This window comes from Thamnophis elegans, chromosome 4 (genome assembly GCF_009769535.1).
Source record: "Thamnophis elegans isolate rThaEle1 chromosome 4, rThaEle1.pri, whole genome shotgun sequence".
Lineage (NCBI taxonomy): Eukaryota > Metazoa > Chordata > Lepidosauria > Squamata > Colubridae > Thamnophis > Thamnophis elegans.
In genome coordinates, this window is record NC_045544.1 from 115,771,499 (window position 1) to 115,786,311 (window position 14,813).

Genomic DNA, 14,813 nt, shown 5'->3' on the forward strand with positions numbered 1-14,813 from the left:
CGTGTGTTGTCCCGATTGTAATTGGAGCCCTTGGAGCAATACCTAAAGGGCTACCTCGCTATTTGGAAATTTTAAATTTATCAGACTTGAACATTCTGATTCTACAAAAAACCACCCTACTTGGAACAGCTTATATCCTCCGACGTTACCTTAACAGTTCCTAGGTCTTGCAATGGATACTGCATAGGCACAGGACAGCTAAAAATCTTGCAGAGGCAATATTTCGGTTAAACAAATATTGGACAATGTTCTGAACTGTGAATAAGTCAACAATTGAAGTACTTGCTAGAAAAGAAGCAGGACAAGGTGAGAACTTTCTCTTGGAGAAGAATCAAAAGGCAAGTAGGTTCAGGCTGTGACCTTTGATGAAACTTAAGCCATTGAGTAACATTTTGGAGAGGAATCTCCTCCTTACATGTCCTAAACATTTGCTTCTCCGGCAAGGTTTCTTCCATTACCACCATCTTCACAAAACAACACAGACATCCCAAAGGTGCTTTTTCAGGGGGCAACTGGACTTTTTTGTTTTTTTCTTTTGAAGATGTTTTGCTTCTCATCCAAGAAGCTTCTTGACCTGGGTGACTGAGAATCTCTATAGACTTTAACTAAAACAATAAAGAATTTTGCAGTGAAGCACCTAAGAGTTAGGAAAACCCTACTTGACAGGAATTCTGAGTATGAAAGTTGGACTTTGCAGCATGTTCCCAATCCCTTAGTTCAGCCCAGAAGATGTTGGACCACATCTTTCTTGTTTTACCTTTCTGGAGCTGTTGTTGAGTTCAACAATGTTGTCATGACCGCAGTAGTCAGATTCCCATCAGTTGCTAAAACAGTAGGATCAGGAGACACAGACTGGTAGTTGATAACCATGCTCCCAATGCCCACCCAAAATGCCATGGCCAGCCCAGCAATTAATCCAACTACAGCACCCTGTGGAGAAACAAGGAGTAAAGTATGAGGGGCTTATTCTCCAAAAGATCTGAACATACACTGGATGGGTTCACCCAACATGGCAAGTTGAATCTACTGCAATCCCTAGGTAAGTCCAACGAAATTGTGGCAGATGATCAAAAGCAGGAGTCTCCAACCTTGGCAACTTTAAGACTTGTGGACTTCAACTCCCAGAGTTCCTCAGCTCAGAACTCTGGGAGTTGAAGTCCACAAGTCTTAAAGTTGTCAAGGTTGGAGACCCCTGATCAAAATAATAAAAAATTGCCCTGATTAAATAGGGGGCAGCCATCTTCACCAGTTTCTTTGAGGAGGTTGGCTAAAACTAAAAATAAACACGAATGATAACCAAATCAGATAGCAGACGACATTAGCCTTCTATCCTCTTTTCTCCCTTCAGGAGCTGAAAACAAACAAAATATAATAGAATGTTCCCAGACAAGCTCTATTTTATAGGGCTGGTCTAGGCTCTTGCCTCTGTGACCAGCAGCTGGGACAGAAGGTGAACATCCTCTGTAAAGACGACACAGATCTCTGAGAGAGGGCAGTTTCGTCCAACCCAACTCCAGCTAGATGAATACTGGTCTTCTCTTGCCCCATTGCTGACTCAGCTTTTTTTCTTTGCATCATACGCTAACTTCATTCTTGAGAAGTAGCAAGCAGGTTCTCTGAGTATACTAGTTGTGCGTAATACACACCAAAGTCAGCCCTTCTGTAAGCTTCTTTCTTTGGCAATACTATTAGAAACCTGTCTTGCCACCATCTTCCATCAGATGTATTGCCAGGTGAAGGGTGCATGTATGTGCGTGTGAATGCCAAATTTGACATTGGGCATAGGTATATGAGGATCTGCCCAGCCATTGAGGTAGCAACACTTACCACAGAGTTGGCACAAGGAAAGAACATGCCCAGGCAGAATAGTCCCAGCAGTGGTCCTCCCACCATGCCAAAGATGCTGATGGCAGCCTTAGAAGAAGAAAAAAATGAGGGGTTTGATTTGGGGATTTTCTCATGGAAAACTGCCTGCAGATAATTGGTCTATCTAGTGCTGCCTGCAGATGGTCCTTATTGAATCTGGGACTTGCATGAAAAACAGATAACTCAGCTACCGCTTTCCTTTACTGTTTATCCTCAGTAAATATGATCTGAAGTACAAAACTGCTATACTTTTATTAAAATAAGCAAATCCAGTCTGGCCCACAGGCTCCAGTTCTAATGGCTGAGCCAGAAAAATTGTTCAATGTACAATGTTTTGATAGGGCATGAGGAAGGATAAATTCCCTCATTACCTCCTGAAAATTCTGGCCACTAATATCACTGGAGAGCTCTATTTGGTTAAGATGCATTTGGTGCATTTGATGTCATCTATGGTCCATACAGCAACCTTCCCCAAGTTAGATGCCCTCCAAATACCCTGTTTCCCCGAAAATAAGACCTCCCTGAATAATAAGCCCAATCGGGATTTTGAGTGCATGCACAAAAATAAGCCCTCCCAGAAAATATTGCAACACAGCAGCAGCCATGAGGTGACCACGCTCGCCGCCTCCTGCACCTCAAAAGTAAGACCTCCCCAAAAATAAGGCCAAGTGCTTATTTCGGGGGCCTTACTTTTGGGGAAACACGGTATGTAGAAGTTCAATTTTCAGAACTCTCAAGCATTGCCCTGCTGGTTAAGGGTTAATACTTAACAAATTTTGGGAAATCATCTTTATACAGTGGCAGCCACAGAGACAGAGAAGGCAGAATTATAATTCTCCAGGGAAAATATTAATTTGGCACACTGGGCAGAAATGTAGTGAATTTGTTGTGACTGCACTGAAAAAAGGTATGTAATGTAATTGGTAAAATATGTTAAACAATGTAATTTGCTACACTTGCACTATATCTTTGGGATAGAGTCCTCCATACCTTTAATTGCCACAGATTTTTCAAGCACTTGCTATGTGGCAATAGGCTCATGCTGCTGTAGTTCTTTCCCAAAGATGCAAGAAAGTAGATTGTAAAGATGTGGTTGGGCAATTCAGGGAATAGCAACAGAGGAGGAGGGAGAAAAAGATGGAGAGCATCGAGTATGTGGCCAGTTGTTCGGCCCCTAGGTCCTTCATGTCAACTCAGAAAGGGCCAAGGGGGGCAGAAGGCAAAGAAGAGCAAGACTAAAAGTAAAAGAGAATGAAATAATAATAAAAAAACAAGTAACAAAGGAAGGTAACAGAAAAGAAGAAATATGGGAGGGAGGGGCAAGGATTATGTTCTGGGAAGAAAAAGTGGGCCAGGAAGATTGACTTGTTCCTTTGACAAGATATTGCCTATCAGTACCCAAGAGGAAAATCGGTGAAGAATATATTACATTAAAAAAAGCAGATGATAGGGCTAAAATGCTTCTCTCCTTTCTGGGATCATGATTGGGACTGCATTACAATAAAATCCTCTTGGTGAAGAAGCCAGAGTTTAGTTTGATTCTGCACTGCAGAGAATATCACCAACAACAGAAGACCAACAGAGAAAAAACATCATACTCTTTGACAGATGCCCAAAACTGAAAGCAATTCTTTCCAATCACGGTTTCCACAGTTCTCTTTAGCAAGATTTCTTAAGAGATTAGGATTACAATAATCCTATTATTTGGAGAACAAATTTATTTATATGTACTGTACATTAAGATGAAGATGTTTTAATTTTATTTCTACACCTTTTGACCAAAGAGGACACAGGTCTTTTCAATTATAATGGGAGTTATTGTAACAAAGATAGATTATGGGGATAGAGTGCAAATTGCTGTAGAAAGAACACATCCTTTAAAATTACAAGAGCAAGTTGGCTCTCCAAAGGGGCATTCATTGTCTACTGTTGAGTTAGTTAATTTTATCATTTGTTAACAGACATTCCACCCTGTTCTGAGGATTTAATTTGCTTTATATTATTAGATTGGAACATTAATATTCTAAAAATGTTTTAAGAGCTACAATTTCTTAGAGCTACCACAAAGTAAAACGCTGTCAATTTTATGTTTTTGTATCTGTGAAAAAATTATGCCTTTCATATTGTTTTATATCTTTTTGCCACCTATGATTGGTCACGGATTGCAATAAAGTATATACATACTGGTAATGGAGAATTTTGCAGATGAACGATTGTGTGACCTTTATCAGTCTGTGAACAATAATTAGGAAGCCTTCACTCACAAAAAAAGAAAACTACAGAAAATCTCATATCCCAGGGGGAAAGAACCACATTTCTATAACACCTTCAAAGCAATGAACTGCTTTGAAGCCATTGAGATGACTTTGGAGAAGGCATCCAGAAGTCATTAGAACAACAAGAGCAGAAGCAGCAAGTGTTAAGGGGGTTAGGGGTGGGGAGAAAGTATTAAAAAAAAAAGACTGGGTCCCGCCTGACTTCCTGGATTATAACAAGGAGAGAGGAGAAAACACAGGCAGACTTGCACAAATCTTTTACTATAGTCTAATCTTAGTAAAGCATAGTTTTAGTCTTCCTGATTGGGTCTACCTTGTAAAGCTGACAACTCATCATGCTATATATCTTCTCTACATGCTTTCCTGTCTAATGATCACTCCTTACCTGTAGCACTGGACCCATCATGGAGGAGATATAAGCCATGCCCAGGCAGAGAAGACCATAGCCCAGAGCTGGGAAGAGAAAATGTCAAGACAGTTGAGCCAAACTGAATGCTGGCAGGTAGAAGATGCCCTAAGACTGCACTTGATCACACACTTTGACAGGCATCACTCACCTAACAATTTGGAGTAGAGTGTGGCACGTCTCTCAGGAATGTTGGTCACATATGGGCGAATCAGGTCTTCCATGGTCACTGTTGCCAGTGAATTGAAGGCTGAAGAGATGGTGCTGTTGAGATGAGAGGATTGAGAAAGATAGAGGACTAGGTAAGCCAGGCTCTCTTACATCAAGCCCAGATCCTAGGTCCAAAAGGGAAAGGAGGGTTTACCTTAGGGAGCCACTGAAGAGACAAGCTACAAAGAGGCCAGGCAAGCCAGGCACATCTTGAAGCACATCCATCACAAAGAAGAGGACCATCTGCAAAAAGGAGGATGTGGGGTGAGAAAAAGGATGAAAGGACAGAGGATCAAATGGGTGCAAAGGACTGCCACAGGCATTGTGTGATGCAAAGCAAGTAAGCAAAATGTTTCCAGGAGCGCACACAAGAGAAAGGGGACCGCAAAGTACCTGAAGATATCACTGATTTCAGGGTGAACACATTCACTTTTCATCATGCATGGATTTCTGCCAGTCTCTGTGAAACAAGACATTTTCTCTTACCTATTAGGCTGGAGGTCTGCATGCACAGGTGTGGATATGGGAATGGAAGGAAGACACCCTTCAGCAAGTGCAGAAAAGGAGGCATGAGGAAGAGAATAATGTAAGCCTTGTCCCACATGTTAGCTCCAAATTGTGCACATGTAAGAATTTGGTCAACCTGATCAGATGAACCGTTGAGCTGCTCCTGTGTCAACTGATGGTCTTGGTAGTAGGCAAACATGACTAAGCCAGTGAGGCAGCTGAGGCAGAGCACAATTTGCTGGCAGGGGAACACTGCATAGCAGGACCTAAAGGGAACAAGAAAAGGAGGGACAGTGTTACACTTTTTAACTGTCTGCTAAATATATCTTAACTAAATATATCATCTCCCACTCCAAGTCCTGCTTCCATATTCAGCCAAGTGAAGCATCTACAGAGCTTATTGAGATACCCAGCACTGCAATTCCCCAACCCTCCCAGTGGCCCCCCAAGTGTCACACTCACAACACAGCCTGGCGCTCTGAACGGGAGCTTAGATACCGCTGGACTTGAGCCTGGTTCACCCCGTAGAGAGCCAACATCATGAATACGCCCCCAAAAGCCAGAGTCCAAAAGGTGTGTCGTTCAAAAGGGTCAGGATTCAGACTATTGAAGAAAAAAAGTCGAGGGTCATAGGAACATCAGGCATGGGTATGCACATGAACTAAATTGCTTTCAGCTAGGGAAGCACAAAGATGAGTGCTGGGAGGGAGATCTTCAGTTACTACTCTGTAGATAGGAAAGAAAACTCGTCCCTCACTTACTCAATGCCTGATATCATGCCTTTGTCAGCAGCCAGCTTCCAAACACGACCTATGCCGCCAACCTTAAGAGTGCCCACTACAATCACAGCCACCTGTCCTGCAAACATGACAAATGTCTGGAACACGTCTGTCCAGATCACAGCTTTGAGTCCACCCTACAAAGAGAAAGAACCTGCTGTCAATAAGGGGAGCAAGATGAAAATAGTGGGAATCTGGAATCCTCACAGCACAGAAGCCGGATCTCCATCAAGGACAAATAGCAAGGAGTTGGGGTGATATAAGGTGGAAAACTGTCCCATCCCTTTTTCTTCAAGAGATTACTCACCAGTGCAGTATAGAGGGTACAGACTAAGCCTATGGTCAGCACTGAAGCCCAGATGTCAAAATTGGTCACTGCAACCAAGAAAGAACTGTCAGAGAAGGGCCTAATTGCTGAAAGCCTCTTCCCAGCAAGCTAGAAAAGTTCCTCATCTGTTCACATTGAGGCCAAACCAGGCTTTGGGGTCAACCAGTGTTAGCTTTCTTTGAGCAGATCTTTGTCCCTATACATAGCTCACAGGAACTTCCTACTCTAAATTCCCATTGTGAAAATGGTTCATCATGCTCCTCATTGGACCCTCAAGAATGTGGCACTTTACTCACCTGCATTGAGAGCCAAGGCTGGGGCATAGAGGACCACTCCCATGTATATCACCTACGGGGACAAAATCAGTACCAATGTCACTGGACCATAGCTGGCTCTATGACACTCAGGTCAGAGGAAGGTAGAAGGAAAGACAAACAAGGAGACCCATGTCTATTGCCTTCTCCTTCCAATACCTACATAAGTTCTTTATTCAAATAATATTCAAGGTGTCTCTTCCCCTGAGATTTAGAGATAGGAGAGGGAAAAACAGACCTCAGGGACCATTTAAAATGTATTATTATATAATGTACTTTAATGCAACTTTCCCATCAAAAAGTCTTACTTTTTGCTTTCACAAGGGCCATGCAATTATTGAACCATGCATTATAGTCCCATGACTGAGAAAGTGACTTGCCCTAGAATTTTAGTGAGAGATTTCAAGAGTTGCTAAATTATGCTATGTAGGATTTACTATGTAATGTTTACCTACTCAAAATGTCAAAAAATGGTTATCATTCCTTAACAATTATACTTTGAGCATTCAAATGCCATAAAAGAGATTTTAAAAACCATATGCTGCACTAGGGTTAAAAGTTAGGAATAGCAATACCACTTAAACTTATATACCAGCTCATAGTGTTTTACAGCACTCTCTGAGCGGTCTACAAGATAGCCTATTGCCTCCAACAATCTGGATCTTCATTTTACGAACCTCGGAAGGATGGAAGGATGAGTCAACCTTGAGCCGATCAGGATCAAACTCCTGGCTGTGGGCAGAGTTAACCTGCAACACCACATTCTAATCATTGCACCACCACAGCTCTTTTTATTTGTTACTCACCTCTGTTTATTTGTAAAAATAATGAAGGTGGGTTACAAATAAAATAAACAAAGTGACCTTCACAGCAAAGCAGAACTGAATCCACATATTCCCTATATGGTGGACAATTGGTAGAGGATGAGGCCTTGGAGTTTGATGAAGGCAAAAATGTCACTAGGAAATAAAGTTTGATACCTGGACTCGAAAAATGTGCAGGGATGTCATTTGAATAGGGTAGGAAGCCTATCCTTAGCTAGCAATGCAAATGAATTTACAAAGCGAGAAATAAGAAATGAGGGGGAAAGAGCCAAAACACAGACTTAGGCAGGAAATCTAGCACCTAGATCAAAAAAGAAGGAAAATATTGTTCTCATTACCAGAAAAAACAATGTAGATAATTTCTGTACTTACCATCTGGAAGATGAAGGTAGCAGTTCCACATAGTCTCACCACCTTGTTGAAACGCAGCTCCAGATACTGGGAGGGCAAGCAAAACATGGAAAATGATGGGGTTGTGGAAAGACAAGTAGATGCAACCCTAATAAACTTTTCTTGGTCAAGACTTCGGCTCCGTCGAAAGAAAGGACCAAAACACAGGTGCTCATCAGTGGCCAAATGCCTAAACTTCACAGGGGAGTCGGGGGGGGGGGGAGCTATATCTCCTGACATTTCTCCTAGCCCATGCTAAAATGTTGCCATTTGGTGCAGCTGCTATTGCCCCACATTTGTCTTCCAACCCAAATTGCAGTTACTTCTTGTGATTTTTCCCTACCTTAGAGGGAGAGAAAGATGGGATAAAATAATAGGATGAGCTGCAAGGTTATCTATATTTGGATTGGGTTTGTGAGGATGGGAAGGGGAGTAAGTTTGTCTTTAGACATACAACCCATGGCATCCTTCCCCAGGCTAAATTTTATTTTCAGTCTAAAAACAATGCTTTCAACCAGGTTTTCAATTATTTTAAGCATTTTCTACTATCATGGTCTCCAAAGCACATGGAAAAGTGCAAAAGCTATGCAATTTAAAAGCTATGTGCAAATGAATGTATGTCCTGTTTGGGGAAAATTAAATTAGTAGTGTTCAACTTAGAACAGTTTGCAAGGAAAAGACTAGAACTGAAAGCTTTTTACACTGCTGCTTTTACACTATCTATAATTTTCCATTTTTCCCCTTTGTACACTGTCCAGAGTCACAAACTGTTGAAAGGCAGTTTAATAAATCATTTAATCAGGTACATTTTTGATTACCGGTATCTGTCACCAAGCCATTGTTGATTCTTATTAACCATAAAGATACACCTTCAAATAATTAATTAAATTACTTCCTACAGGCCTGTTCAGATCAAGAGGTCAAATAGCAAAATGTGCAAACATTGGGTCCAAAGAGAAGTTCTTAAATAATAAACTAAACCCCAAACCTTTTTCCTTTTGAGCTTCTTTGACAATAGAAGAAAATTCCATTGCAAATATGGAATCTGCAGTATTTAGCCTGGAACCTGGTATTCCCTAGGAAAACTGCTACTTTTCTTGGTTAAAGAACTCAGTTGTGTTTCTGTAATATCAGACAAAGTAACACCAGAAGTAGCAATGTTCAAACTTGTAGGATCTACTTTTTTTTTTTTAAAGAAGAATACTGAGTTCCACCCGCCAAAAAACACAGCTGGATACAAGATAATGGCTCAGGGAACAGAGTCTCATACTTAATGAATTTCAGGAATCATGTATAAGGATGAGCAGGATTTTAAAGCACAAATCTGATTGTCTGACTCTAATACAAAAGTATATTCTTATTCTCATTGACAATTATGGTAAATATATTGTAGGTATAGTTCCAGGAAGAAGCAAATTGTCATGATTTTTAAGAATCAAGACCCATTTTATAGCGTGCCAGCTTTCACATGTAATTTGGCTATAAACAGAAATTATGATACTTGTCATCGCTATATTAAATAAATCTTGCCATAGATGCTTCAGAGCGTACAAAGTCTGAATGCAGGACATTATCTATTTGAAACTCCTTAAACTCCTTTAAACATATCTTTTCTCAGGCTCACAAAGCAACTACTGTATGATCACAGAAAAGTACATAGATACTATAGGGAGTTCCTGAAAAGCATGATGTTGATATCTTCAGGCAGTCGAAAACACCTTTTTGCCTTCAAAGCCAAAGCAAAGTATAGTCTCTTCCTGGGAACTATTTGCTTATCTAACCATCAAATGGTTTCATACCTAACAAAAGGGCTAGTACTTCCATAGGCTAGAAAGTACAAGGTTCAAGAAGGAGGGTAAACAAAGATAGGTAACAAGCAGCAGACTTTTCCAAATAATTTCAAAGCTGAAACATTCATTCCATCCCTGAAATAAAGGTTAGGTAAAGGTTCCCCTCGCACATACACTATATTGCCAAAAGTATTCGCTCACCTGCCTTTACTTGCATATGAACTTACTGTAAGTGACATCCCATTCCTAATCTATAGGGTTCAATATGACGTTGGTCCACCCTTGGCAGCTATAACAGCTTCAACTCTTTTTTTTTTATAGTTTATACATTTTATTTCATTTTCATTTTCATTTTATACAATCACTTATATACTGTGCATAAAAAAAAAACAAGGAAAAAAAAAAAACCCCAACATAACACTTCATTCCCCCATACACCCTCTCTTCTCCCCCTCCAACTTTCCTTTCACCCCTCCAGCATTCCCCTCTTCTACTTCCCTTCCCCCTCAGACATCTCCCCCTCCCTCCATCTCCCCCTCCTTACATTCCCTCTCACTCCCTCTTTACTTCTCCCTTCTCTTTCCCTCTTCTCCTCACTTTGGTGTATCTATACAATTCAGTTTGTTTTTAAAATAAAAGTAGAAAAAGAAAAAAAGAAAAAAAAGAAAAACGAGCCGCAGTATACAAGTGAATTCTTATTGTTCTAAAGATTGAAACTGTAATTCCACCCTCCCCCCTCCCCCCTATAATCCCCCCTCCCTAACCCCCTTACGGCTTCGCAGGTCCCATACCCGGCATAATTCTTTAACAAGCATTTGAGTATAATAAGACCAGCTAACTTTAAAATTAAAAAAATAAAATAAAAGTAAAGCCAAAAAGAAAAAGGAAAAATAGTAGAAAATAAGAAATTAAAAAAAAAACACACACTCACACACAAAAAGAAGAAAGAAACAAAAAGGGTCAATAAACCCACTACGTTAACACAGCTTCCCATTATCTGTAAATCTTAAACAATGTAGTTCATTCCAAATTTCGGTTATTTTGCTACTTGCAGGGTTTCAAACTATATTAGAGCCAGGTAAGTTGATCAATTAGGATTCCCCAACTAAAAGTCTCATTGCTTTGTCTATCTATTCAGACCTTTAATTTATCTCTTTTTTATCCAAATATCCAAACCTTTCTATAACACCATTAAGCTCAAATACTTCTTTCATTTTTCATTTCCAACACCTCCCTTTCTATCCTTTCCCACCTCCACATATAAATTTTTTACCTTCCACCCTGCCTTTATCCATATCCACATATATATTTTATCCACATTCATTGCTCCTCCCATGTTTACTCCACTTTCCTGAAGATTCTCCGACCAATCTTTCTTAACCTTATATTGAGATAGCAACTCAAACAAACATCAGCTTGCGTTCTAGCCCCAGGTAATCTAGTTAAGCTTTCGCTACCCCTCCCTCTCCCACACACCTCCCAACTCCGTTCGTCCCAAACCACAACTCAAAAAAAATCACAATTTCCGCTCTCCTCGCCTAAGAAAATAGTTCATGCACAATTTGAGTTAGAGTTCAGACAAAACTTATGTACAATATATGTCCACAATCAGCAACGCTTCTTTCAGTCTCCATGTCTCATCATCAATATGCCACTTTTCCATTTTATCCCAGACGGAAATCATAAAGCTTTAAAAACATCGCTTAGTCTTTATTCTTTAGTCTTCTGCCCTTCCGGAAGAGAAAAGCAGCACCCTCCGCCTTGTAGCCACGTGTCTCGCTGTTTGTCTTCTCCTTCTCCTTGTCTCTCTCCAGGTCCGGATGGATCAGGAAGTCCCGCCTTCAAGGTCTCGTAGTAAAATTTTTGGGCTTCACAGACAGAATTAATGCGGTGTTTTTGGTTGCCAAATGTAACTGTAATACCAGCTGGGACTTCCCATTTGTATGGAATCTGAGAGTTTCTGAGTTCTTCGGTTAAGAAAGCGTACTGTCTCCTTGTTCTTAATATTTGAAATGGTATCTCTTTAAAAACAATCAAGTCCTCCCCATCAATTCTCAACCTCTTTCCGTAAAGCCTCTGTATTATCTCATTTCTAGATTCCCTTGTAGTAAAGTATATTATTATGTCCCTCGGAAGCTGTCGCTGTTTTGCTACCCAGGAATTCTGGCGGTAAATTCTTTGAATCTGCCAATCAAAGTTAAGTCCCGGACTTCCCACCAAGCGGCTGAAAGCCTCAAAGAAGGTCTGTTTCAAATTCTCCTGTTGGTTTTCACGCAGTCCTCTAACTCTTATAGCAAAGGCAGTCTTATCATAATTTATCATGACAAGTTCTTTTTGAGCAGTTTCAATTTCCTGTTGCAACGTTTGAATTTTTGATATCAAATTAAGGTTAGTTTCTTCCAAAAGTTCCAATTTGTCCTCCGTTTCAGCAATATAATCTGTCATGACTGTCATTACTCCGATCATATCCTGCTTTGCCTGAGCAATTTTAGCATCAAATTGATCACATAAATCCGATATCAGTTGATTAATCTCCTGTCTGAAATCATTAAGCGTTTTGAGAAGAAATTCTTGTGTTAGCAAATCTCCCGTGGAGGGTGTAGGAGACAAGGGTAGCGACTTCATAGCAGTTTTTGGAGATATGTTATTAAGGAAGCGCTTCTGTTTAGATTTGGGAGCCATTCCAGAATAAAAATAAAAGACAAGCAATCAAGCGAGCCAAAAATCAAAGTCTCTGCTCCCCTCAGTTAATCTTTTAGCAATTAGTACGGAGAAGCCTTCAGGAGGGTAGGGTTAACTAAGTACGTCACATCAAACACAAAAGCTACGAGATCGCCATCTTGTGACGCAGCTGAAAAAGAAAGGGAGCCTTTTGCGAAATTGAAGCTGGTATTTTAAATAGTAATGGAAGAAATTCCTCGGGAATGGTCCCCGCCCGGATTGACTTTTAAATAGCTTGGCTTTGTCCTGGGGGGGGGGGGCAATCTGCCTAGGCTGCAAAAAAGGCAGCGCGGAAAACTGGCCGGAGTAAAGGCTCAGCTAATGTTGAACCTCTTCTCCATTCACAGCAAAAAGAAAAGCTATGAATTACAAAGAGATCCTAACGACTGACCTTCTCCCTGCCCCTTTCTGCCAGAAAGGGGAGATATCTATAGATCTTATAAGATATACGAACCAGAGTCCTGGCAGGAGCTTTGTTGAGCTCCCGACGGCGGCAGCTCCTCCCCCCGAAGCCCAGCTTCAACTCTTTTGAGAAGGCTGCCCACAAGGCTTAGAAGTGTGTTTATGGGAATTTTTGACCATTCTTCCAGAAGTGCATTTGTAAGGTCACACACTGATGTTGGACACGTTTACGTGGTCTACCACTTCATGGCTGAGTTGCTGTCGTTCCCAAACACTTCCACGTTCTTATAATACAGCTGACAGTTGACTGTGGAATATTTAGGAGCGAGGAAATTTCACGACTGGATTTGTTGCACAGGGGGCATCCTATCACAGTTCCACGCTAGAATTCACTGAGCTCCTGAGAGCGACCCATTCTTTCACAAATGTTTGTAAAAACAGTCTGCATGCCTAGGTACTTGATTTTATACATCTGTGGCCATAGAAGTGATTGGAACACCTGATTCTGATTATTTGGATGGGTGAGCAAATACTATTGGCAATATAGTGTATGCGCTAGTCGTTCCCTAGGACTAGGGGACAGTGCTCATCTCCATTTCAAAGCCGAAGAGCCAGCGCTGTCCGAAGACATCTCCATGGTCATGTGGCCAGAATGACTAGAAACCAAAGGCGCACGGAACACTGTTACCTTCCCACCAAAGGTGGTCCCTATTTTGCTACTTGCATTTTTACATGCTTTTGAACTGCTATGTTGGCAGAAACTAGGACAAGTAATGGGAGCCCACTCCGTTATGCGACACTAGGGATTTGAATCGCCGACCTTTCTGATCGACAAGCTCAGCGTCTTAGCCACTGAGCCAACACGTTCCTTATGAAGTAAAGGTTAGTATGCTCCATTTTGGACATCCAATCCCTTCTGCCAAGGTAAGGGGAGAACATTTTGTGTTAGAATATTTTGTCCACCTCTAAAATATGGTTATGCTTACTATTTATGCATTTATTTCAATTTTTATAGCCATCCATCTTATGTAGATGACGTTGGGCAACTCACAAGTTAAAACAACAGGCTCATATAAATAAAAACAATCAACCCAAAAACCAAAAGTGCAGAAAATGCCACCCTACAATGTATGGACAATGCCACCATCTTGCAGGCTGTCCACATCCATGGGATCCCCAGGTCTGATGGCACTACCAGGTCCTTCAGGGAATTTCTAAATGCCATCCCAGCAAAAGGATTTGAGTTAGAGCAAAGATGAGCAAACTGTGATCAGCACACAGTACCTATCAACAGAATTGCACCCAATATTTCATTTTATGTCCAAACCTCCACAGATGTATCCTTACTCTGTTTTAATGAATTTATAACAGTAGATGTTGCCAACTAAGCCACAAGCATTGGCTATCCTTTAAACAATTTCACTCTAGGAGAAAACGCAGAAAAAAGCTATCCATGACTCTAAACCACTATGCAGGTACTGTTTCCCTGAAAATAAGACCTCCTTGGATAATAAATCCAATTGGGCTTTTGAGCACATATGCGAAAATAAGTGCTCCCCAGAAAATAAGCCCTCCCCAAAAATATTTAAACACATGCACAGCTGGCACCCACCATCCTCTGGTTGTTTGCTGAGTAAATAACACGAGGTGAGGAGGCAAGGCCAGAGGGGAGGGACATGCCCCATGCAACCCACACACCCTTACCTAATGGCTACTCCGACCCCAGCCACCTTGCCCCTTCTGTCACGCTAATGGCCGCCACAGCGACGCACAACACAGCAGCAGCCATGAAGTGACCACTCTCACCTCCACCTGCACCTCAAAAATAATAAGACCTCCCTGAAAATAAGGCCAAGCACTTATTTCAGGGGTCAAAAGAAAATAAGATCCTGTCTTATTTTCAGGGAAACACGGTATTATTTTTATGCATTTAACTGATATGTTACCTTTTCAAACATTTTTCTCCCTGAGGCAGCTTACAATACTCTGAAAATACTATT

General features: G+C 41.0%; 1 protein-coding gene across 2 annotated transcripts in view; it reads right to left on the reverse strand.

The window, feature by feature from the left end:
- SLC5A6 (solute carrier family 5 member 6) overlaps nt 1-14,813 on the reverse strand; it is a 33,472-nt gene that overhangs the window by 8,763 nt on the left and 9,896 nt on the right. For both annotated transcript variants that reach the window (XM_032215716.1, XM_032215717.1), the window contains exons 3-13: nt 7,883-7,948; nt 6,669-6,720; nt 6,352-6,419; nt 6,027-6,181; nt 5,728-5,868; nt 5,402-5,531; nt 4,913-5,001; nt 4,700-4,812; nt 4,528-4,595; nt 1,828-1,914; nt 758-930 (exon numbers count right to left, since the gene is read on the reverse strand). In XM_032215716.1, coding sequence (XP_032071607.1) covers nt 758-930; nt 1,828-1,914; nt 4,528-4,595; nt 4,700-4,812; nt 4,913-5,001; nt 5,402-5,531; nt 5,728-5,868; nt 6,027-6,181; nt 6,352-6,419; nt 6,669-6,720; nt 7,883-7,948 — 1,142 coding nt within the window. The remainder of the gene's footprint in view (nt 1-757; nt 931-1,827; nt 1,915-4,527; nt 4,596-4,699; nt 4,813-4,912; nt 5,002-5,401; nt 5,532-5,727; nt 5,869-6,026; nt 6,182-6,351; nt 6,420-6,668; nt 6,721-7,882; nt 7,949-14,813) is intronic.